This window comes from Protopterus annectens, chromosome 9.part0 (genome assembly GCF_019279795.1).
Source record: "Protopterus annectens isolate FY-2018-M chromosome 9.part0, PAN1.0, whole genome shotgun sequence".
NCBI classification, from domain to species: Eukaryota; Metazoa; Chordata; order Ceratodontiformes; family Protopteridae; genus Protopterus; species Protopterus annectens.
Genome location: NC_056743.1, coordinates 948,236,264 through 948,260,619, shown reverse-complemented (window position 1 = coordinate 948,260,619; position 24,356 = coordinate 948,236,264). Strand labels below are relative to the sequence as shown.

Here is a 24,356-nt window from a genome sequence, read left to right as displayed (position 1 = left end):
AGATATTGGACAAGTACACTAAAATATACTTTTTTGTCTGTTGTTTGCTTGGTGTGGATAACAAAATTTCATTAAAGTCGGAAATGTGGTATATGTCAAGTGCCTTGATAAAAGTGTTACTTTCTTTTGTGCAGTACATGGTTCATAGGTTCATATATGTTTACTAGGCTAATGACCCAAAGGGACTTTTTAAGCCTAGACATACATTCCAAATCTCTGACAAGTTCTTGTACCCTTGATCAGTTTAAGCAGAGGCTTTGGAGAAGAAACATTTACAAGCAACAGCCCAGGAAGTGAACCATCTGTGTGTGTTAAAGATATAGATGTCAAGCCAAGGATGAATTCCCTGTTCCCCATCTAATTTTCCAAGTTGCACTTGAATTTGGTTTGGTAGGAGCCCTGCTTGACATGAATAGGGAGCCTGATCTGGAGACAGGGTAGTCTCTGGGATACATACTTGTCTCTCTGTCAGGTTCTATTTATATCAAAGACAAGGTTTTAGTCCTTAGAATGGATAATTATGGTGCATTTGTTTTACAGATATGCAGGAGGTCCATCAGAGTGTGGTCTGATAATGCACTGTATGCCCGGCATAGATCTCCCCTAAACGGCCTGTATGAGACAGAATACAGGGATAGGGCCTTGAAGTGATCTGCATTGGATATTTTACTTATGCCCTGTATTCTTTTAGTGAGGAACCTCTGGGGACATTCTATTTGTAGGACATGCCAGGTTAGGTACATACCAAAGGAGACATTGTGCTCAATGATAGGTCTGATAAATGCCAAATGCAGTGCAACAATGTCTTCCTTGGACCTAGATGCCATATCTTTGTTTATAAGTTGAGAAACATAGAATGACTTCCTCATTAATATAGACATGTAATTGTCAAAGGAGGCTGTTGATGTGTCTCCCTAAGACCCTGACTACTGCATCAACTCTAAGGGGAGTGCTGATAGCTATCATGGGTGGATATGTTCCCAAAGGATACTGTTATGCATTTCTTGGCATTTAGTTTTAGTCCATGGCTCTGACACCATTTAATTGCCTGTGTCAGCCCTTCCTGGAAAACATTTGTGTCAGTGTGGGATTCAATGACAGCTCATAATTTGCAATCATTTGCAATTTTAATCAGCCAGAGACCATTGACATTGGTCTTGGCTTCAGAGAACTAAATGCCAAAAGTTGTGGTTCAAGGACCAATCCCTGTGGGAGTTCACTTGTGACTGGCCTCTTTCTAGAGGTGGACTCCCCAGTTCTAACTTCCTGGGTCCTGTCTTAGAGAAAGTTAGCTATCCACTGAATGGCAAATGAGTTTGCACCTAACCTCTTGAGTTTGTGAACAATGCCCTAGGGCTATTGTGTCAAATGCCTTGGTCAGGTCAAGGTAGATAGTTTGAAGTATTTTGTCCCCTTCCATTGCTTTGGTGACCTTCTCAAAGAAGTCCACTAGGCTGAGTAGGCATGACTTGCCCTAGATGAAACCAAAATGAGTTGGGTCCAGTGTCTGGAGGTTTACTATATCATTACTGATCATTTCCATGGTAATTCTTTCCATGGTTTTGCATATACGTTTAGTGAGACTACAAGGGGTAGGAGATGAAGATCTATGCGAGCAGAGCAGCTACTTCAAAGCACCACTGATATTTATAGTTGAGTTGTGATTTTGGTAGTCCTAATTCTCAATCTGATTTTTTTCTTTCTTTTTTTCCATGGTGGTAGACCAATGAAGATAACTTTTCTAATTTCAGTGACTTCATATCAAGTAATGTAAACTATTGGAGGAGAAAATCATTTAACAAAGCTGAGTAAGGAGCAAAGAACATGCAGAATATTGTCATTTGGAAAGAAATGATGGCCATTTATGTGGTGAAAATGAGTTCAAAATATTTCTTACTTAAATACTGCATAAGGCAAAAATATAAGCTTATATGCTTGTAGTTAACTATGATATGAAGCAGAGGCATACAAATAATCTATTTCAATTCTACCATAATTTTACTTTATCTGTGCATTACTCTAATATGATGGCCATGAGGAAAATTGGCTGAATCCACCCTACTTCCCTACATACAAGTTTAGCTACTGAGAAACAAATTAATTTATTAAACAGATTTCCCTATTTAATTATTCTCCGTGCAAAGAAACTGAGAACAAAAAACTGCTTGACTTCTCAGTGTTTCCTTTACTGTGTTCTAATTTTACTTTTCTGGCAAGTCTTCCTTTTGCTGTGTTTCACTTTTGAAATGACACTTGTATTTTAATTGTCTGGTGCTGTGATATGCTAACGATTGTACATCTCAGGATGTAATATAGCCTAACCCACAGCTGACAAAGCAACATTGAGCAAAGTATGTCCTGTGACATTAATTAAACATATGATAACTGTTTTAAATAGCAATGCGAAACTCTTTTAATGGAGGCCACACGTGTTTTTTTTTTTTTTTTTTTTTTTTTTTTTTTTTATGGTTCTTTGATTTATTTTCCAGATTTACATAAAAACTAGATGTGAAAGTATATCCTTGAGTGAACTGTGTGTGGGTTGAATTGTTCTATTTATTTCAGTCCTGAAATACCCCACACATTCAACAAACTATCATTGGTGGCTCAGTAAATTGTACACTATATTCTTAGAAAGATAGCAATAACTGTAAGGTGCATGGAGTACTGCAATTATACTCCAAATTCTGGAAAACGACAAACATATGAAGCACCTTTCCAATCTATGAAAAGTGTCTACCCAGTTTTTGCTAAGCTTTTTTCAGTGCTGTTAAGGTCTAGTCTCACCCTAGAGTAAATAATGGCAGCCAGTGGCCTGCACCCATCTACCATAGAACTGAGTCTAAAGCTTTAATACACTGTATTGTTACATGTACAGAAGAAAAAAGACATGGCGTAGTTAAATGTCTAACACCTTTTAAAGCCATTTAATAATCAGAGGGACACAGCTTCAGTTCACTTTCTGTTGGGCAATAGCTTTTTACAGCTTTCAAAGCTATAAAAACACATAATGCTCCTACACTTATTTGCATTGTAACTTGCAATACATTTGAGCAGCTAAATCTTCATATGCTGTATACAGTCCTGATTGGATTTCTTCTACATAACTTACTTATTACGTATCCTCAACATAAAAACCAAGATTCACTTTCCAAGCTCAACGTTGCACCACATTTGAGGTGACTTTCTTCGCAAACATGTCTCACATTGCATAAAATAGTCGCTTATGATCAATGACTGATCATAATCAATATTCTATTTCTGCTTTATTTAAGGCAATATTTTGACTTGAATTTACAGTGTAGTAGGGTGATATATGCTTAGAATGTTTTTGTTTGTAGTGGGTATTAAATTATTTTTCCATCAGTGAATTCTGGTATCAGTTTAAGGATTGGAAATAACTAGAGTGCACATTATATAAGTCTCTCAGCACTGAATGAAAGTTACCATAATGATCAATGCTGTCTTGTAACCATAGTAATGGAGACTTAGCTACAAGTGCTGGTCAGCCTTCAGTACAGAGTCCATGAGATGTTGGGCATTCCAAGGCCAGGTGCAAGTTAACCTCTTCATACAAAGGATGTCAGAGAGAGACTCAATAGTAAAGGGAGAGTGCCCTTAACTGTCTTCTGTTCTTTTTTGTTAAAAGACTGAATTTCTATATGCCTCATTTAAGTCTCCTGGTTATAGCCAGTACAAGTTTCAAGAGAGACAAGTACTCTGTGTTGACTCTTGCCTTTGTTATCCTTTTACATTCTTGTACTTGTTTAGTTATTTTTGGTTAGAATTAACATTTTGGAAATTTCTTCTTTTGGTGGTTAAGACACCCAAAGAAAAAAATCAACACTGAGTGCCTATGAAAGACAGAAGTTCTGCAAAAAAATCATGATTTATAGTGTTGATTTTGTTTTGGTGAGTCATAATGCAACGATCGTTGAACATTATAAATCTTCAACAAAAAACATCTCTTTAGAAGAACGGAAAGTGTTTGAGCTTTTATAGAGCATACAAAACTATTGGAGTTGGAATAAGGGATAACTATCTACCACCTACTGGACAAATTTCATCAGGCTCTGAGCACAGAAAGCAAAAAAATAATTTCCCAGGAAACAGAAGCATTATAAGAAAGAGAAAGTGAAGCAGGTTTTGATGTAAGAATTTGCAACAGTAGAAGTAGAGCGAATGGCTACTGACACACAGCTGGCCTTACTTAGACATGGGGATCCTGGTCTTTGTAAGGCTGGGTCTACTTTGCATTTTCATATAATTAAAATATCAAACCTCATATGGTTGAGGCCATATGACTGACATTTAAAAAAAAAGTTGAACTGTTTGTGAAGAGATTGCAATATAGAGGGGACTGGGGAATTTGGCCTATACCGCTACAGCTTTACCTCAGATTTGGTATATATGTCATTAGCAAGGAGTGTAGAGGGTGCAAGTGTGCTCCCTCCACACACGCAAAAACTCGATATTTTCTGAAAGTTTACATTTCAAGTTTTTAAAACATCAATCATATAAGGTTTGACATTTTAAAAACTTGATAATGTAAACTAGATCTGTGAGACCCTGGTGCGTCTACCTCCCCATACCCTAGGTGGCTACTTATGTCATTTGTTCTGTCACAGCCCCTTTGGATATTTGTTCTACCTGTGATGGCCCCTTTAGAGGTAGGCAGAGGAGCCATACTTCTGTTTGATAGGAAAACATTAGATGTTTTAGTAAATGTGGCACAGTGAAACACCAGGACACCATTTACAAGGTTTATGTGGGGCACAACCACATTTTTACATGGAATCTAGACACTTTATCTTCCTGTTTCTCACTTTCACATGTGTTTCTGAGCATTTTGATGGATGTTCTATTAAAATGAATGGTATTACATCTTTGACTATTGCTGCTGTGCCTTCAGTCCTTCTAACATCAGAAACCCAAGCACACAGTCTCTGAGAAACAAACTGCACAAGTGTCACTTAGTTCCAGGTCAGTATGACATTCACAGCCTCTTTTACTTTCCATCTCTGTGGCTAGTCCACTAAAGCAGAAAGAGGGAGAGAGAGAGAGAGAGAGAGAGAGAGGAAACACTATTGATTGACTTTAATCTGGGAGTGGAATATCTAGTCTACATGTACACAAACTGTTCTTACATGACTTGTGGTACACAGAATTCCTTCTTTGCTCTTTCTTCACTAAGATTATTAACATGATGATGAAACTTTAAGTGAGGAGTATTGTAGCTCAGCAGCATACAAAAGATATACTTTAAATTCATCAAAACAGAAGTTTTCAGCTATCCTTACAGTCTTGCAAGTATCTGAGAACGTTTTCATAATGCCTTATTAAAACAATACTCAACTTCTGCATTCAAAATACCTGAGAGATTTTACAGAATACAACAACTTTACAAGTACGTGTATCAGAACCAGGTGACAGGATCAGCAGATACCAGTTGTCCCAGGCAGGTTCTATGGCCTAATAATTTTCTTAATGACAAGTTGAGTAGGTCAGCGTAGGGTACAGTACAGTACAGTAGAGCTGAGTAGAAAATGTTTGCAAAACTGCCACAAAGGCAATAAGAGATATTAACATCAGACCAACATGGTACCTAAAGTAAACAAATGGCATGGATAAATTCCTGATGTTTCTGTAAAGAAAAAAGGTTACTAAACACTCTCAGTCTTCTATCAAGGTGTGCAAAAAATCTATCCGATGTATTCCATTTGCATAATGGCTATCAGTGGAATAGTAATTACAAAATAAGCCTAGTTAAAAATACATCCTTTACCTGAAGACATCGAAATCCAGCTAAGGAATTGACGTGGAGGTACACAAAATGATATTTTCTTCTCCACTAATAAATGGAAAAACAAAGGGAAAGCCCTAGAGTCTGTCACGCATTCCATCACCTTACACTGATTTACTATAGGAATTATCCATGTAAACATTACCTGCTACCAGAAGCAGGCAAAGAGAGAGAAAAACAGCAAGTCTATGAAAAGACAAATATAAAAGAAAAGGAAGGGTCAGGCATGCAGCAAGGTCAAGGGCCAAGGGTAACTACTTTAGATAACATTGGTGCCTTTAAGCTATGAATACCCATACTCACATTCCATCCTACCCCCATGTTTGCCTCTTAATAGTTTTGAAAAAAAATGTCTTCCCTGACCTCAGAAATATACGCAAGAGAAAAATATAATTTCTGTCTATACAATATAATTCTTGCAGAGTCCATCTTTTTTTAGAGTATTCAATCTCTTCAAAACAGAATGGTGCACCTGCGTGTGCCCATTTTTTTTTTGTAAGTCTTGGCATACAAGACCTTAAAGGTGGTTCTAACTAGAGGGTTTTACTCACAGCTCTTCCAGATATCACTGAGGGAGAGTCTTTGGAGACTGATTACAGACTGATACAGTCTAAACAATTTATTATCCATGAAAACATTGAAGATTAGTAACCAAATCTATACATTAAAAACAAAAGAAAAGCAATGGTTGTCTCAGGATAAAATGGATCCACAAAACTTTTTTTAATTTTAATATTGCACTTGCGATCAGAAATATAAAACAATTAAAAACTGTTGGTGTAGGTTTGATCATGAGTGAGATATTAATATTCAAAAGATTTGTGGATCACTTTTATCCCGAGTCAACTATTGTGAAACAGTAAAGAGTCTTACCTTGCTGTTTCTCCTTCCCAAGTTGGTAAAGGTTGTGCTTCTGATTATTGTGAATATGAACTATGTCTATCTTACATATGTATTCATGTGACAAAGTAATACCTCAGATTTATACCAAGGCAATTTCATTTTTCTGCTCACTTACCTACCCTTATGTCTCTGCCAAACCTCAACTCTTCACCAGGCGTATGGCAGCAATTTCTGTGTATTCGAGGATGAGTACCATCTTTGACTGTCGACAACTGGATGATTACTTTACTCAGCCATGCTCTCTAAAGGACCTACAGAAAGCTCTCACTTACACTTCTACCTGGCTTCTAAGCTGGAGTATTTCATTGAACTTTCAGAACTTCAGCCTTTCTCTATTAAACATCCAGACTATGCTGACACCTATTTTTATCACTGAGACAGTATTTATAAATGATTTATTGTATGCATTCATATCCATTCTAACCTTACCAATAAAAATGCACATAAGGAAAATCCTATAAATCCTTTATTTTCAGTCCATATAAGAAGAGATTCCACTAATCTCTAGTATCAAGGTCAACTGCATCTATGGCCTCCAGTCACCATTCCAGAGTTAGGCCATACAATGACTAATAACTAACAATACACATGAGCACTTGTACACTCCACCTCAAAGTACTGTGCAGAAGGCCTATGAAAATCAAAAGGAAAAATACAAACAGGAATGAGATTAAGACAGCTATTTGTGCCTAGGAGGCCTTCTCATCAACACTCAGACTAAGAATATGTTGAATGGCATTAGACAATATATATGTAATGTAGCACATTAACAGACTGAAATACAGCCACGCCTACTTCCTTTGCAGGCTGATCATGCAGTTCAGAGATCTTGTTATCTGCCTAGTGATACGTTTGCAATTAATGCACATTCAAAGCAACGAAACCATAGTAGTTGGCTGCCTCAGCAGATCCCGCAGGAACCTTGAAAAATGGAAACTGAAGAAGAAGGTTTTTTACAAGTCTGCAAAGAAATGATGGTGTGCTTGAAGCTGATCTGCTTGCATCACCAGATGTTCTGCTCTTGGAATCCCTACACAGAAGCCTAGGCAACTGATGCCTTTTCAATAAAGGTGAATAAGGGCTTTCTGTATATCTTCCTCCATGGCCTGGTGATTCTGTAAGTCCTGGTTATGATAAGAAATGTGAAAGCAGCATTAATTTTCAATGTCATTTTCAGGCCAAGAAAACTATAGCCTACATGAACTGAAAGGAGATGATAACCATACCAGCTTATTGCTCTATAATGATTCATCAAGAAGGAGTTCTCATGCACTCGGACATCACGTGAAGCAAACTGAAAGCAATGTAAAAGTCAGTCAAATACCACACAGTCGTTTGTTCTGTCCTCTGATGGTCCACGTATTACAAGAGGCTAAAAGTCCTAACACCAGGAAGCCATATGTGACAGTGTTGCACAGCATGAAGCAATTAAATCCAGCTCCTCTGTCTTCCCTCTAACCCTGCAATACCTTTCAGAAATATTTGATTAAAGCCTTAAGTGTCCTTCTGTCAAAGTGCATCTGCCAGCAAATTCAACCCGACCACACAAGAACAACAGTGCCTTCCATCTTTGGTGATAAATTGTTCTTTTGCACCTAAGGCTTCCAAGGAGACTAAGCTTTCCTCCCTGGGGTGTATCATGTCACATGTATCTGTGAAACACCAGAGGTATTAAATGTAAAGCAGAAATGTTCAAAACAGCATGATGTGTAAAATGAAATATGAAAAATGAGAAACGTGTCTTGTCTGCTGTAAGGCACAATAGCAACTTAAAAAATGGTCTCTGTTCCATAACTGAGCAATTTCAGTTTACATAGAAATCCCTCCAGGTTCATCTGCAAGGACAGTGTTTCATTCAGTACCAGCCTTTATTTTATGCTTCAAATGATCTTAAAGTTCTCTTTGAATCAAGTCACTCACCTCACTGTTATTGAATTTTGTGATTCACAAAATGCTACAGCTTTCTTTTGAACTTGGTCTCAGATTCTTCTCTTGAAAAATTCTCCCTAGACACTACCACTTCTAAGTGTAGGCTGTAACAACACTACAGGATTGATGTTGAGAGAGCCATATATGCTCTGCAAGGTTTATTTTACTTTTTTTTCCTATTAAGGCCTTTCCCTTTCAGTTAAGAAAGTAAGCAGAATGCTACAAAAATCTACAGTTTTAATTCTTCATATGGTTGTATCTCAAAACAACATATGTACATCTTTTCTTGCTAGTTTATTTTCTTAATTTGTTTACAGGTTTAATGGCTGAAGTAATTGACTCATCCCAACAAGACATTCAGGTAACTGGGCTCAAAGTGCAAAAGCTTTGGAAAAAATAAGAAGTATTACAGTTTGGAAATATAGGATGACTTGCAGTATATGGTACACATCAGAGGTATGGTTAGAGAGACAGATAGCATGGTTACAGAGAAATATATGTAGAACATATATGCAGTAAATGAACAATACATGAGCAAAGGTTACAAGGTTTGCAGCCATTTTGAAATGTTTACAGTCTTACTCAAATAAATATAGCCACGTAACTGAAGACTAGCAGGTTCTTGAGGGAACAAAAAATATTTCTAATGCGGCGTCACCGATGTTGTACATTTGATTCTCATGACAATGAAGGCAAAATGCATAAGTTCAGACACTGGGGAGAGTTAAAGAAGAATCTCTCTTAAATATACTTCTGTTTTTTTCATTTAGATATTGTTAGTGCATAAGAGCACTAGAAAGGATGTGAGAAGACTTGCTTTATGTTAGGTTACGTGTTTAGTCCTTTTTGCAGTTTTCTGTAACACAGTAGCATGTGACATGTGAACATTTAAGTCACACTGCAATATCACATATCATTATACCAACATGCTTACAGCACAACTCCTGATTTAAAAAAATGTGTAGCCAGCAGAATAGCAACATATTGTAGCATGTCATGACAACAGTACCCTTGTAGTCCAGACCAGTTTCTGTGCATGAATATTCATGGCATCCTCTACTGTTACAACAAACTCTTAACATGCGACTAGACTCACCATACCTTCTCATGCTTTTTTTTTTTTTTTTTTTACCAGAACTCCTCTATGTATCTCCTAACCATCTGGATGTTGTACTTACACACAAGATCTGGGTAAGCCTCATGGCATTCGTGCAATATATATAGATTATGTCACCCTGGCAAAAAAGCATACTTAAGCACAATGATGTGACAAAATACTACATTCATGAATGCAGTAACCACATCGTTCATCATACTGCAAAAATACTGTCAAACATTTTGAAAATGACCATCAGTCAAAATGGAAAGGAATGCACCCCAGCTATGGGAACTTTCTTAACATTACAACTTTTGGAGGTGGGAGGGATCCATCATCAGTGGGGGAACTGAAGTGGAAGAGTGGTCTGCCTAGGAATGGTCTCTCTTTAAACATTAGAAATCTAAGAGGATTTGGAGAGTGGCCTACCTTACATGAGATATGGGGTGATATTCATAGTCACTGAGCTTATGGGTAGTGGGGGACTTGAGCAAGCTCAGCCTTTGTGCATCTTTGGTGGGTTTCATATGCTGCAGTTGCATTTAAAAGTAACCAATTTACTCAGCTTGTGAAAATCTTAAGCAGTTGAGGCAGTAATGCCATGTAAATGAGAAATGCTTAACATATGTGTGATAAGCTTATGCTAACTACTTTTTCTGTCTTGTTTGTGATTCATAATTACTTTTTATGAACTTTAGCTCGGTGCACATATACTTTACAAAAGGAGACACCATACCTTTTCTACCTACTTTGCAATTGGTAATGATGCTTACTGTACCTGCCAGCCTGGCTATTTCCTTGTCTGAACTGCTTCTGTCGGTCACACCAAAACTGCATGTGCTCACATGTGTTATCAGCAGTGAAGAAGCAAAGACTGACTCATTTTAAATTTGCTGACCAAGAAATTCTTGATAGATTTTAGAATGGACATAGATATAGTAAGGACTTTAGTGAGTTTACATGTCCCACAGATGAGGAATGTGGGGGTCTTCCTATACCCTTGATCACCAAGGTATGAAGAGCCCTCACTATACTTGCTACAGGGACCTTACGGATACAAATTGGAGATGTGTTGGGTATTTATGCCTCAAGGATACTTCATCAGTTCCTCAACATACTTTTAGCAGGTGTGGATCAGTTTATTTATCAGCCAGCATTGCCTCAGGACTGAGCCACAACCATGATTGCCTTCCACGGAATGGATTTCACTCATACTGACACGCAGGGGAAGTGGTACTAAAACAGGAAGGGCTACTATTATCTCAACTACCAGGCAGCATGTGACACTTGGGGGTGCAGCACCAACTTGTGAGACCAGCATCTAAGCAATGTCCATGATTCCTATATCTGGCACACAAGCTCAGTCAGATACTCCATAGTTATCTTACTGGTTAGGGTGATGTTTTCCTGTTCACAATACTCACTGTAGGTATATTTTGTTAAATGTATTGATTAGGACTGAATTCTCATTCCTTTGTTATGCCTCCCCTTTATTAGTTTTTCACATGACGTACACCACCCATTCAAAACTTAGTTGATGATACAAGTACATACCCCTCAGGATGCTGACGACAAACACATCAACATCTCCCTGACCAAGACATGGACTGTCATGGAGTGAATGTTTGGCCTGATGAAGCCCTATTTCCACTGGCTGGATGAGTCTGGGTGCTCTTTAGTATGACCCTGCTACTGCATGCAGATGTTCACTGCTTGCTGCATTCTGCACAATGTGCTCATGTGTTGGTCTAGTGCTCAGCTGTCCCATGATGGCAATGCAGCTCCCACTATATTTCCTTCAAGCAGTAACAATGGTGATGGTGTCTAGTAGGCAGCAGTAGCATGAGATCCCCATGAGTCAGGCTTGTGCAAGATAGACTACTGCAAACAGGAAGTATTTAATCTACAATTATGGGGAACGACATTCAGGTAGTGGAATCTTAGTTAAAAAATCAAACAGGTAGTAGTTGATGGGTGCAGTGCTACCTGTGGGATATGCAATGTGGAGCATGGCTTTTTTTCACTTTACAACAGATATTTTCAATAATTGTTACTGAAATGTTTTTTTTTTTTTTTTTTTTACCAGGAGATTTCTGTGTTTCCTTTATGTGTTTTGTTTAGTGGTAGCATACCAGGACTCTCATGCTCAAACTGATGACATTAAGCTGTACAGTCATAAAGAAAACTGTTGGTGCTGAGAGTTACTTGTTTTCTTTACGAGGTTTGCATAGTGATACACAATTGTAGTTTTCAGGAGTAGTAGTTGTAGAACAGGACTCTCATTATCTGACATTTGTTCAGTCAGGATTATAAGTTGCAACTGAAAATAATGCCTGCTGTAGCATGTATTGGTGCCGTTGTTCACATGGAAGGTTATGATGAGCTCGCTTTACCCTAAAGGAAAAGTAGTATTACATTTCTTGTATGTTCTGCTGTTTCTTAACTGTTTTTCAGATATAACATTTTTAATGGACATTGATTTTAACGTGAATTATAAGGTGTCCTTCATGTGTACTGTTGGCTATTGCTGTGTGGGGCATGGTGTCTTTAGACTGTAGATCAGAATAATTATATCAGTCATGGACACAAATCCTTGTGTCATCATAATTAATACTACTCATCATTTGTGCAGTGCTGAGGATCAAGTGGCAACTGTGCTAATTTCACTGGCAGGATTTAACAGCACATTCATAGCCCTATTTCTAACCCACCCTCCATACAAATCCTTCAATATTTCTTTAAATAACAGTTTGCACAGCCACATAAAAATGACACCACCCCATTTTTTCTATCACTTTAGCTCAGTGTCATCAATCTTTGCCAGCTGCTGTGAATACCTATGCATTGATCTCCCTGTTTGACCATTCAATGTTGTGTGACTTTTATTACTTGCTGTCTTCAATGACAGATCTAAGGTGTCATACACAATGTCCCTTAAGGACAGCATGGGTGAGAATCTCACTGACTGTGACATTTTAGACTGACATAGAGTTGCTATAATGGTGTAATCTATTGGATACAGGTGAATTGCTAGACAGTAGATCTGACAGTGCTGTGTGACTGAGACCTTGACTGTGAAGTTGCACCATGTGATGTAGAAGGTTGAAGAAACCTGCCTGCATTTCCATTCAGTTATGTCACCCACACTCTTTGCAGCAGTTTCTTGAGAGTCACATTGGTTACAGCCTACTTTGCCTCATGTGCAGTGACAGTCCACCGTCCACATACCTACTACCTATGTGATTTTGGTAAGTCTTAACTACTGTGTGCATGGAGCTGGACATGGATTCTTAGTGTTCCACCATACTGGCCATGAAGATCCTCATGGCATTGTCCCTGACCTCCAGCACTCCCATGCATTGATGAAATTTCTGATGTATATCCTGCAATACTCTAGCCATCTCTACCTGACACTCTGTGGCAGGGGGGCTGTGCCTGACCAATGTCTCAGCAGCTTTGCTACTGGGTAATTATAGCCTTCTATGTCTCAGGAGCTAGCTGTGATATATGCCTTAGTCTAGCTCTCCTTTGCACATGTATAACAGTGGGTACTGCTAACTCTGAAATGGTATTCACTTCTTCAGGGTGTTTACCTAGTTTATAAAAGACTGTTGTTGAGCTATGTGGTGCTCCCATCTCCTGGTTGTAATGGGATGTTCTTATTCTGCTGATTATGCAAGGCGGTGTCACTGCCTGTGGGAGCTATTAACCTGCTCTAGTGTTATGTCTTACCAGTACACTTTGTAACTGTGTGCCATTATCCTCAGGTTGGTTAAGGCCTCATTACTGACAGTCATTCTGTTTTTCAATACCTGCAGCTGCACTGGTACAGTGGAAGTGTTTGTTACTGATGCTGACCCTACAAAACCAGTAAGTGATGAGATGGTTACTTAACCTTTGAAAATAAAAATGATCTTTTCTATAAACAGATGATGCGCACACTTTCCACATAAAAATGGGGGCTTTTTCCTGAATGCCTGAAGTGGACATTTAAAGCTTATTACATTCTGTATAATGTGATCATGCATCTGTCTGGTGGCATGTGTAGGTGTCTTAATAATAATAGGTGGTATTCTTAGTCTTGGTAATGAAAAATGTTATTACTTATATGTACACAAGTGACATAGACAATATATGTCAACATGGCGTACTGACATCACCTATGCACTAGCCTTCCACACTGCATGACTGTGGCTACTGCAGAGGTCTGAAAGTACAGGTGTCCATACCACCTCTGTTGATTCCTGTGGTAGAGTCATCTGCACCATAGTCATCAGCCCTTATGGAGAGCAGATTCCTCTCATCACATGTTAATGGCTGCAGCATGGAAGGACCTCCAACAATGTTGCAACAGGCAAATGCATTCTGCCTAACTTTTCTCACTGCATGTTCCAGTAGGTCATTTGTTCTTCTCCAGCACTATGGCAAAATGTGGTTCCTTCCCCTTGGGCATTGGTTTCAGCCACTACTTGATTGCAACTTATTTCCCTCAGTCTCCTTTGCCACCCTCTTTTGTCAAGGAAACATATCCCATATGTCATCAAAGCATCCATAAGGATGTAGTTCTCCTCTGCACTAAAGTATCTTGTTCCCTGCTGCTGCTTCATTTTTAAACTGCAAGCACATACTTCATCAAAATTAAACTGATCTCTCAATCACAAATGCTTTCTTTGTCCAGGTTTGAAACATATATTATAATGCTGCAGAATGTTTAACCTTAACACCCATATTTTGTGCCAGAATTAACTTGATTCCCATAGACGACCTCTACTCTACAGTTTAGAAGTTCAAATTTCAAAGTGGATTGACTATGGTATCGCTTCTGCTCTGAAAGTCAGCTGAAGCAGCATTTATCCAAGGACTGATAACATACATGGTTACGGTTGTGCTGAGGTTGGCAGCATTTTTAGGTAATGCAAAATTATTGAATGATACTTACTGCCTACTTTTCAATAACTCTTAATAATGAAAACTAAGGCCATAGGCAACCAATATATATGTGCAAACATTTGTGAAAAATGGCACATTACACATTCCACTCATGTCATTTATAGGGTTGTAAGATTTAACGTATCAAACCGTATGTATATATATATATATATATATATATATATATATATATGTGTGTGTGTGTGTGTGTGTGTGTGTGTGTGTGTGTGTGTGTGTGTGTACATATATATATATATATATATATATATATATATATATATATATATATATATATATATTGGCAATTAGATCTATTAAAATTACAACAAACAGTAATTTTTGACAATTCCCAATCTTAATAATTTCTTTAAATGTGTTTGCACTTTACTTGGACTGACATCAATGAGCCAAGTGCCACACAGTTAAAAACGGTGCACTGAAAATTGGGATGAATTTAGACACTTAACTGAGCTCTATATACCACACCATTTTGCAAATGTGCTAACATTTCTATAAGCAAAAAATTATTTTGGCTTATTGGAGGCAAGTTGTGCTGTAGGGAGTTGAGCCCAGGAATGCGAATGAGGTAATAGTAGTTCTCACTCACTGTACCATGTGCTATATTTTTTGTGAATACATGAACTGTATTTCCAGTTAACAAAGCTGTACTCTCTCATACTATTACTGCATCCTCAATACCCTTATGACAGTTCATAAAACACTACCGATGTTTTACTTGAAAGGCGAAAAAAATAAAGTTAAATACAATTTCTATTAGATGAAAACACAGCATGCATTAAAACCCTTTACCTCGTGGCACCACAACTGCTGTAAGTAAAACAAAATGTTAAAACATATTGTTTTAAATAACCCTCCTTCTAGGCCCCCCAAAAAGAGAAGTTAACAAAATGTCCAGGTGTTATACTGTAGGACACTTGCCATTTCTATAAGAAATGAAACAATGGTACTGAAAAAGAAAAAAAATGGGAGTCCATATGACTGATGCAGTGAGTTAGGAAACCAGCATTCACCCTGCTATCACTTCTATAGGTATGACCACTACATGAATGTATGGGATGGGAATGGAGATACCACACCCCAGAGGGTCGTTTACACATATTTTTAATTGCTGAATTAGGCTTACATAACTCAGTCATGTTATGGGACTTTGCATGGATGGCTTCTGCTAGAGCCCTGGGTTGAACCTCAAGCTGGTCAGATGAAGACACAAAGATCATCCTCTAACTGATGCAGGTGTCATAATTGTAGAAGTTGTTGCATGCAACTGTCAACTCAGAGTGGAAAAAGCCCTCCCTGACAAGGATCTCCCATGCAGGGGAACAGTACAGACACAGGTATAAAGACCTGCGGAGTAGGAGGGAAGACAGTTGGCCAGGAGGGTTTCAGAGGTCCAGAGTTCTACAGTAAGTAATTTTTACTGTTTGTTTATTCTGAAGTTTACAGAATACTTAAATATATGACCAACCACGTATGTATATAGGCATAATTATTTTCTAAAATGATTCACAGTGCTATATTCAGACTTGCACTGGCTCACTCTAGCTTATCAGCTACAAATGCAGCCAGAAAAAATCATGACTTTACACTCATGCAGTTTCCATTACATATAACTAGACTTCCTTTACTCTATCTTATGATGTGCCAGACAACCAAAACTGTTCCGGGCATTTATATGAAGCCCTTCACATTTTCATAGACAGTGCCAATCAGTGGTAGTCAGAACCCATACATCATGGTGCAGCAGTGCTCCTCACTAATAGACCCTGAGCAATTCAGTGCTGCTGGAATATGAAAAGCACCCTTGATCATCTATACATTTTGATGAATGGGGCAGTAGATTTAAAGCCAGGATATGTGATTCATGTATTCCTTGTGTAGCATTACATTCTGAGTGTCAACCATTGTATTACAATCACTGAAACTAGCAGGAATGATTATTAAGAGACTTGCACTTGGCGACAAGAAAGTAAATGCCTTTTTAGCAAGCATTATATAGTCTGTCTCCAAGGACTGAGTCTTGTAGCTATAATTCAACTATACAGAAAATATATTTCTCATGAATTTTATGCTGCATATTTTACATTTCAGCAGAACAAATACAGAGCAGGATGGTATCTTAACTATAGTATTATGCTGACATCCAGGCAAGATGTTGCAAACTTGTTATTTTAATGTTTGAAATACTATCTGCATTTCTTTGTGTGCATCACTGAGTATAATTGTATCATGCAATGAAGTTGATTCCAATTGAAATAACTGATACTTTCCTTATGTCCACAGTATAACTGTAAGGAAATGCATATTATCAGCCTGCTTAACTAGTCTGCTGAATCAGATATGTTCTTGCATTTGCCATTTGGATATGTTTTATGTCCTTGACTCACTTTTGAAACAGATTAAGAAGAGCAGTCCCATTTAATTAAGCAAGCAGTTATCAAAATATTTTTCACATGAAGGACAAACGCTCTATGCCCTCAGTACATATGGCTTCAATTCCTCCTGACCCTAAACTAATACAGCTAAATCAGAGAGCCTCAGGACAAGGGTTACAGAATGAGTAGATGGTCCCTTCATCTAAACAGGCAGAGTCTGTCTGGAAAATAAGTTCAAGATGTTCCTCTCAACATTTTTACTCAAGGCTTTTGGTCAAAACCAAAAATAATGGGGGGACAATGGCCCAAAATTGGAGAATATTTTACATACCACTGTAAGTCAGTTAAAAACATGTTTTGTAGCAATATGCCTTTTTACTGAACAATATGAAGTATGAAACTCTAATTATTTGTATTCCTCAGTGATTTACCAAAAAAACAAACAATTTACACTGTTAACTATGAGCCAAAACTGGGGATATTCTGCAAAATCAGGTATAGCTGAGAAATCTGGTTGAAATCGTAAAACAGCTTGGTGAAAGTTAACGTGATCTGTGAAAAAATGGAAAATGGCGGTAGTTTACAGGATAAACATAGGCAACTGTCACACTTCATACCCAACACACATTTCCTCAGTTATCAAAGGTGCACATTCTTTCACCCTCAAGTGTTCTTTCAATTGTCCTTTTCTGAAAACTTGTTAACCCGTAATATATCTCACATTTTCTTCCCCCTCATCCATTGCATTCAAGTTGTGAAAACTGAGTCTTACCTCTTACCATGTCACCTCTGTTCTCCTCACTTCTTTCAGTATGTATATTGCATATTTCTGCTGTTCTAATCTCACTTCCACTGAATGGTCATCTGGCTCGATTAATTCCTTATCAATGTGGTACTACCAGTGTTGTAAGCATGGGAACTTGATCACATAACCCCTTGATTCCAGTCTCTTAGATACTCAGCCAGAATCCCAAAAAACATTTTCTCATTATTCTGCATCATTGCCTTTTGCCAATTGTGCATCAGATCCTTTTCTACTTCTGTCCGGTGATGGGTCTTTAAACTCCTGCTGTAAATATCTTCCTAGGATTAATCTGCTACAATGCATTTCTTTGCACAAGTGTGTGTGTGTGTGTGTGTGTGTGTGTGTGTGTGTGTGTGTGTGTGTGTGTGTGTGTGTGTGTGTGTGTGTGTGTGTGTGAGTGTGTGTGTGTATGCATTTATGTATGTGTGTAGGCATGTATATATTCATGCATGTATTTATTTATTTATTGATGAGAATACATTTGTGTTACTTGTTTTTCTTAAATCCCTGCTGCTAAGGACTGACAGAGCTAAAAAAGAACTGTCATTTCTAGCACCCATAAATAAGTACTGTTCCAGATAATAATGAACAAGTGCAGGGCATTTTTGACAAGCTCCTGTCTGCAAATTTTACATCGTAGCTGGTAACATGTAATCTAAATTGGATACGTACAAACAGATTATAAACCAAACACATAAAATAGTAATCCACAACACAAACTAAAAAAAGTACACAGCCATACTTCACCCAAGAGTCTACTGTATTACATGGCCTTCCACAAGGAAGTACACACACACACATACATGCACACACACACACACACACACACACACACACACACACACACACACACACACACACACACACACACACACACACACACTACCAATTCATATGAAACAGAGCACCTCTATAACACTGTTCAAGAGAAACCTGGATGAGTGGATGGAGCACCATAAATTCTTACCAGGGATAGTGCCTACAACCCTCCTGGACATGGGCAATCATCACTAAATGCTTGGTATTACATTGTGATGAAATGGTTAGACTTAAAATGACCTCTGGGTTGATAACCTAGTAATCTCCTATGATCCTATGCTCTATAGCTTCCTCCACCAAAGTTAAGCCAAACACAAATTGCTTAACAGAATGCAAAATTTTGCAATAGCTGTACAACAGCTCCAAAATCTTTGAAGATATGTCTGTCAAACCATACATAGAAGCAGGACGCCTAGCTAACATTTCAGTCCTTTGAATAAGATTTGGTTCTCTAATGTTTAAACAAAAAGTACATGCAGAGGTAAAATAGTAATCGAGAAAGACCTTCTCACTGAAGATTATTTGACTCAATGCCTGCTAAGATTTGTTAATGCTATTTCTATTTGTATTTGACTGTGGGCCCAGTAAGCAATGTAATGTTTCAGCAGAGAGAAAGGTGAAAGACTATAAAGTAATTTAATTTATGAGGATAAATGGATTGACATTGAAAACTTTGCAGAAAAAAATGTTTCATCACTGAATGGGGGTGAAAAATGCAGAGGAATGAATATAACTGACAAAGGCCTGCTAAAACTGCATTGCAACACTAAAAAGCAGCAGGATTGGCTCTGCAGATGTCACCTGCCGAACGCTGACCTTCAAAATTCCAAATCTGACAGTAGGAATATTGCCCAGATTGCAGACAAAAGGGAAGGGTTTGCAGTTGTGAGTTCAAGTAGCATTCTGTTTCTTCTTGTATCTCAGTTATTTGCTCCTTTGCATTTTCTGCTCTATAGCAGTATTTTTCTCGTCTGTTTATACATACCCCTGCATATAAATTCATCTTCAGAAAAAAAGAAAGAAAAGGCTCTACAAAGTCCACCGTGCTTGTTTTATGTATAAACAGTTTTAGAGTATTTGATTATGTGTACAGTTTTAGAGTAACAATTCAGCTATCACATGATGTGAAATTGAAAGGAAGCTAGAGTACCACAGAAACAAAACCAAATATCATTCTTGTTTTTTTGTGAAAGTCAGAGGGAATTTGTCTGACACAAGGGAGTAAGTGCACAGCACAGAGATGCATTTTTTATCTTCATTAAAAATAAAATATATACTTATAGGAAGTATATATCAGTAATACTAGTTCTAAGTATGTGCATTGCATAAGAACCATATCAACCTGTCTGTTTCTAAGGTTGTGTTTTTCGATAATAATGGCATTTCTTGGAGCAAGATTTATGAAACTATTAGAGGTGTGCAGCAAGAAGGCAGTTTTACAGCAATGTTGTGCTAAGTCTAACACCAAAAATAATAAATGAACAGAGCTCCCAGTAAAGGTAAAAACATTTAAAGAAAAAGGCCATCAACAATCAGCAAGAAATGACAGGAAAAGCATAGTTTAAAGGGTTGTATCACAAATCTGCACCAAAATATGCCATTGCCCAGCTCTATGGCAGTCAAAAAACTTCAAATGAATGAATGTGTAACACACTTTCAAAAAACACAGACTAGTATAATTCAACACAATAGTCTACTAATACAAAATAACTACTACATGATGCTAGGTCAGTTCAGGTGTAAACAAAACCAAAGGCAGCTACAGGGAAAATGACTCTGAGGAAAACACAACTCCTTACCTTTAAGCAGGTCCTCACAGGATGGGGAGACAAAACAGTAAGGCTAAGTATGACTTTAGGAAGCTGACAAATCTAAACAGTGGCACTGCAAAGACTTGAGTAATAAACCATCCTGCTTTGTTAATGGACATAGATATGTATTAGGTGACTGGGAGGAAAGGCAGTGGATACAGGTGGCTACGCATGAACAAAGAATGGTTTTAGGTGTAAAATTCATGGGAGTGTTGTGTTATTTATTGAATGACTCTTGTTTTATAATTTGTTTGATACTGTGGGGACTGGGAACCCAAAATGTGAAACTGAAGGTGTTTGTGTGGGAATAGATGGAAATCCTTAGTGAGTATGTTAGGAGTTTTTTGTATCTGTTTTTTTCATAACTATTGTGTTGCTGTTAACTGACTGTAGCTCGATTATTCTCTTCTAGGGTATCCATACAGCAGCTGTGCGGAGAAGCTTCACTGTCATCTATCTTGTACAGACTACCTGACACAGTTTATAAGTTCTTTTTCACGATACAAAAGTAACACTGTTTTCTATAGTCTGCAGACGACAATACAGTTTATTAGTTTGTTAGCACTGAATGAAGGTAACAGTGTTATCTATCTTGTACAGACTACATGAAATACTTCATTAGTTCTGTAGAACTACTATCTTGTACAGACTACGATACAGTTTATAAGTTCTTTTTCACGATACAAAAGTAACACTGTTTTCTATAATAGTATACAAACTACCTCGTACAGTTTATTAGTTGTTTTGCACTGAATGAAGGTAACAGTGTTTTCTATGTTGTACAGAGTTCATGAAATACTTTATTAGTTCTGTAGCACTATACAAAAGCAATATTATCTAGCTTGTACAGATGACATGATACAGTGTATTAGTTCTTTAGCACTGAATGAAAGTCACACTTTACTATATAGTCTACAGAATACATGATACAGCCAATTAATTATTCATCGCAGTATGGAAAATACACCATCATCTACTTTGTACAGACTATGTGTTACAGTTAGCTAGTTTTTTAGCACAGCATGAAAGTCACACTGTTATCTGTTTTGTACAGACTATGTGATAACAGTCTGTCAATTCATCATCACAATACGGAAGTTGCACTGGCACTTACCTTGTACAGATTGCATATTTTCATTTTGCAAAATGTTGAAATCCAAATGAACTACTCTGCTTTGCACATGCATCACAAAGTAGAGAGCTATGATTTCCAAAGCTTATTACTCTTCAACAGTTGCAGTGCTGTAATAACTGAGTGTGCAAATCCTACTACCTAACTTCAAGTCAGTCTCACTAGCTGCTTACATTGCCATAGAATTTGAGATGAAGTTTAAACAACAATGCTTTTCAATTTGGCTCACTGAATATTAGCCAGTGATCATGACTGTATGTAAATCCTGTAATTAACATAGATGACGCCAAAGCTCAATCTGAAGCTGGCAAAATACAGGCTCAGCATAGTTGTTCAAAAGTGATGGAACAAAAGTGCAGGCTATTTCTTGTTTGTACATAAAAGCACAAAATGTGGTTGCAAATACAGAAAACCCTAGTTTGCTGATTATATTATTGCATTTTACAAATAACCGTGTGTGTCTGTGCGCATGTGTGTGTCTTTGTTTTGTATACCTTCATGTTTATAAGTTCACAAATGGGCTTCATTCACTCCTCCCTCTCACACAGACTATGACATGTACTTAATACAATACAATATTTTGCTTTTTTCTTATTGCTCAGTTATTTTTTCTCTGTTATTAATACTTTCTATGCCTTTTATGTATTTTTTGAAAGAAGGCCTCATTTATTTATTTATTCATTTATTTCCAGTTTGATAAGTGGGGAAGTCCACTGACTCCAAGGGGCCCATTTTCAGTAAAGGCCCGGGGAGAAAAGCTCCACATTAGAACAGAAGTTGAAAAATACAGAAATGTATATTTAAATGAGTACAACAAGAGGTAGCATACAAGTCCAGTTAAAGACAAAAAAATGTATGATATATACATAGTGTAGAGATATCTTGCAATTTGAATACAAATACATTTGGGAGTTTAAGAGATAGATTTTGTAAGTGCATTATCCCACAATAAACTATGAATTCTACAGCAGTGCAAGCAAAGTCCCAGAGCAAGAGATACTCAGGAAAAGTTCCACCTGACTTCATTCAATTTAACATTTGTTACTGGAAAAGTCCAACTTGGAACAAAGTCAATTTTCAGAAGCCCGGGGAGAAATGCTCTAGACACATATCTTTGTAACATGGGAGGAAACCGGAGTACCCGGAGAAAACTCATACAAATGCAGGGAGTTCATCCAAACTCCACAGAGAAGGCACTCCAGCTGAGAATCGGAGCGGAGAACCTCTGCTGTACGGTGAGAGTGCTACAGCTGCACAACTGTGCCTTCCTGTGTTCAAGGCTGTATCCCTATTAAGCACAACACTCATTGTCATGATTCGCTGCATGGCAGTAAATGTTATTTTTCTGCATCTTGCTAAATTTATGGGATGAAATTAAATACCTGTCTTTACAATGACATTGCTGAAATTTAGAAAGTATGAATGCCACTGCATAAAAGTATCTTGGGTGATTTTAAGCAGAGGAAAATAGCACACTCCATAAGTGTCCGCTAACATATGATGTATACCAAGGTCAACATATTGGCCACTGAAAGGCTACATCTTACCTTCATCTAATGGACACCATTGTTGCTTGTGCCATAACATTTTGTACATACCTTAGTTGCTGTTTTTGCTTTTAATGAAGGGTTGCATATTAATTGCACTAAAAGATTCTCATTAACCTGAAATAACCTATACATCTAGTAAGCCAATTGCATTGTGTAATTCTTGCAGTTACAAATAATCAAATATTCCATATATAATCAAATGTTCCTTAAACAGTTTACCTTGAACGGGGCCATTTTCCATTATTTCTTTCATAATTTCTTTTTCCTATAAAGCACAAAAGGCCAACAGTTGATTCTATAGTCATTTAAATACTTATCACATAAAATAAACACTGTCATCACAGACTTATATCAAAAAATCTAACATCCACAAACTTATGTCAACATCAACTAGAATTGACATAGGTATACCAAAATAATCTTTTACTTAACATTATAATGTAATCATTTATTAATTAATTTTACTTCATCTATTTCTTGAAGTGAGGAGTCCTTCCACAGCAAAGAAATTATAATGCTCATTTTCTTTTTGGTATTTTATAAGATAACAACTGCACTATATAGTATCTATAGAATGTCTTACATTTTTTTATCTTCAATACAAATCTAGGATCTCTCAGTCTACAAGATTATGCTTATATTAACTATTCTAAAGATTTTCTACAGTTTACCATAGTGGAGTCTCTTAATCCTTTTTTTTCAAATACTTTATCTGATGTTGTTTGGCTAGTTAATTTTCACAATTTAAAATTACATCTGATTACATAATTAACTGGAAAAGGGTTAAAAAGGAAGAAAAAATAAGTTATATACTCACCATAACATTCCCTCTGTGCTATCCATTTTCATTTTTCCTCAACATATGAGGTTCAGATACAGTCCTTGGATTTGACTCAGCCGCTGTTTCACAGCTCGTGGTACTACAAGCTGTCGAGCTCCTCCCTTAGCCACAATGCAGTAATTCCTCCTATTCTCTAGATCATGTTTGCAGCTTCTTATTGTATGATGTAATGAAATTCTAGCTTTAAGATGGAAAGTCACTATTGGGAGCTCAAATAGAAGGAACTTTGGTTCCTATAATACTCTCCTGCTCTTCCAGAAGTCATCAAAGAAACAGGGTAGGGAACTGGAGGAGGGAAGTTGAGCAAGAATGAAAATGGACAACACAGATGGAATGTTATGGTGT

General features: G+C 37.4%; 1 protein-coding gene across 1 annotated transcript in view; it reads right to left on the bottom strand.

Moving 5' to 3' along the window:
• The window catches only part of TINAGL1 (tubulointerstitial nephritis antigen like 1), a 527,427-nt gene that overhangs the window by 163,139 nt on the left and 339,932 nt on the right, over positions 1-24,356 (bottom strand). The window contains exon 9 of the mRNA XM_044083684.1: positions 23,390-23,435. Coding sequence (XP_043939619.1) covers positions 23,390-23,435 — 46 coding nt within the window. The remainder of the gene's footprint in view (positions 1-23,389; positions 23,436-24,356) is intronic.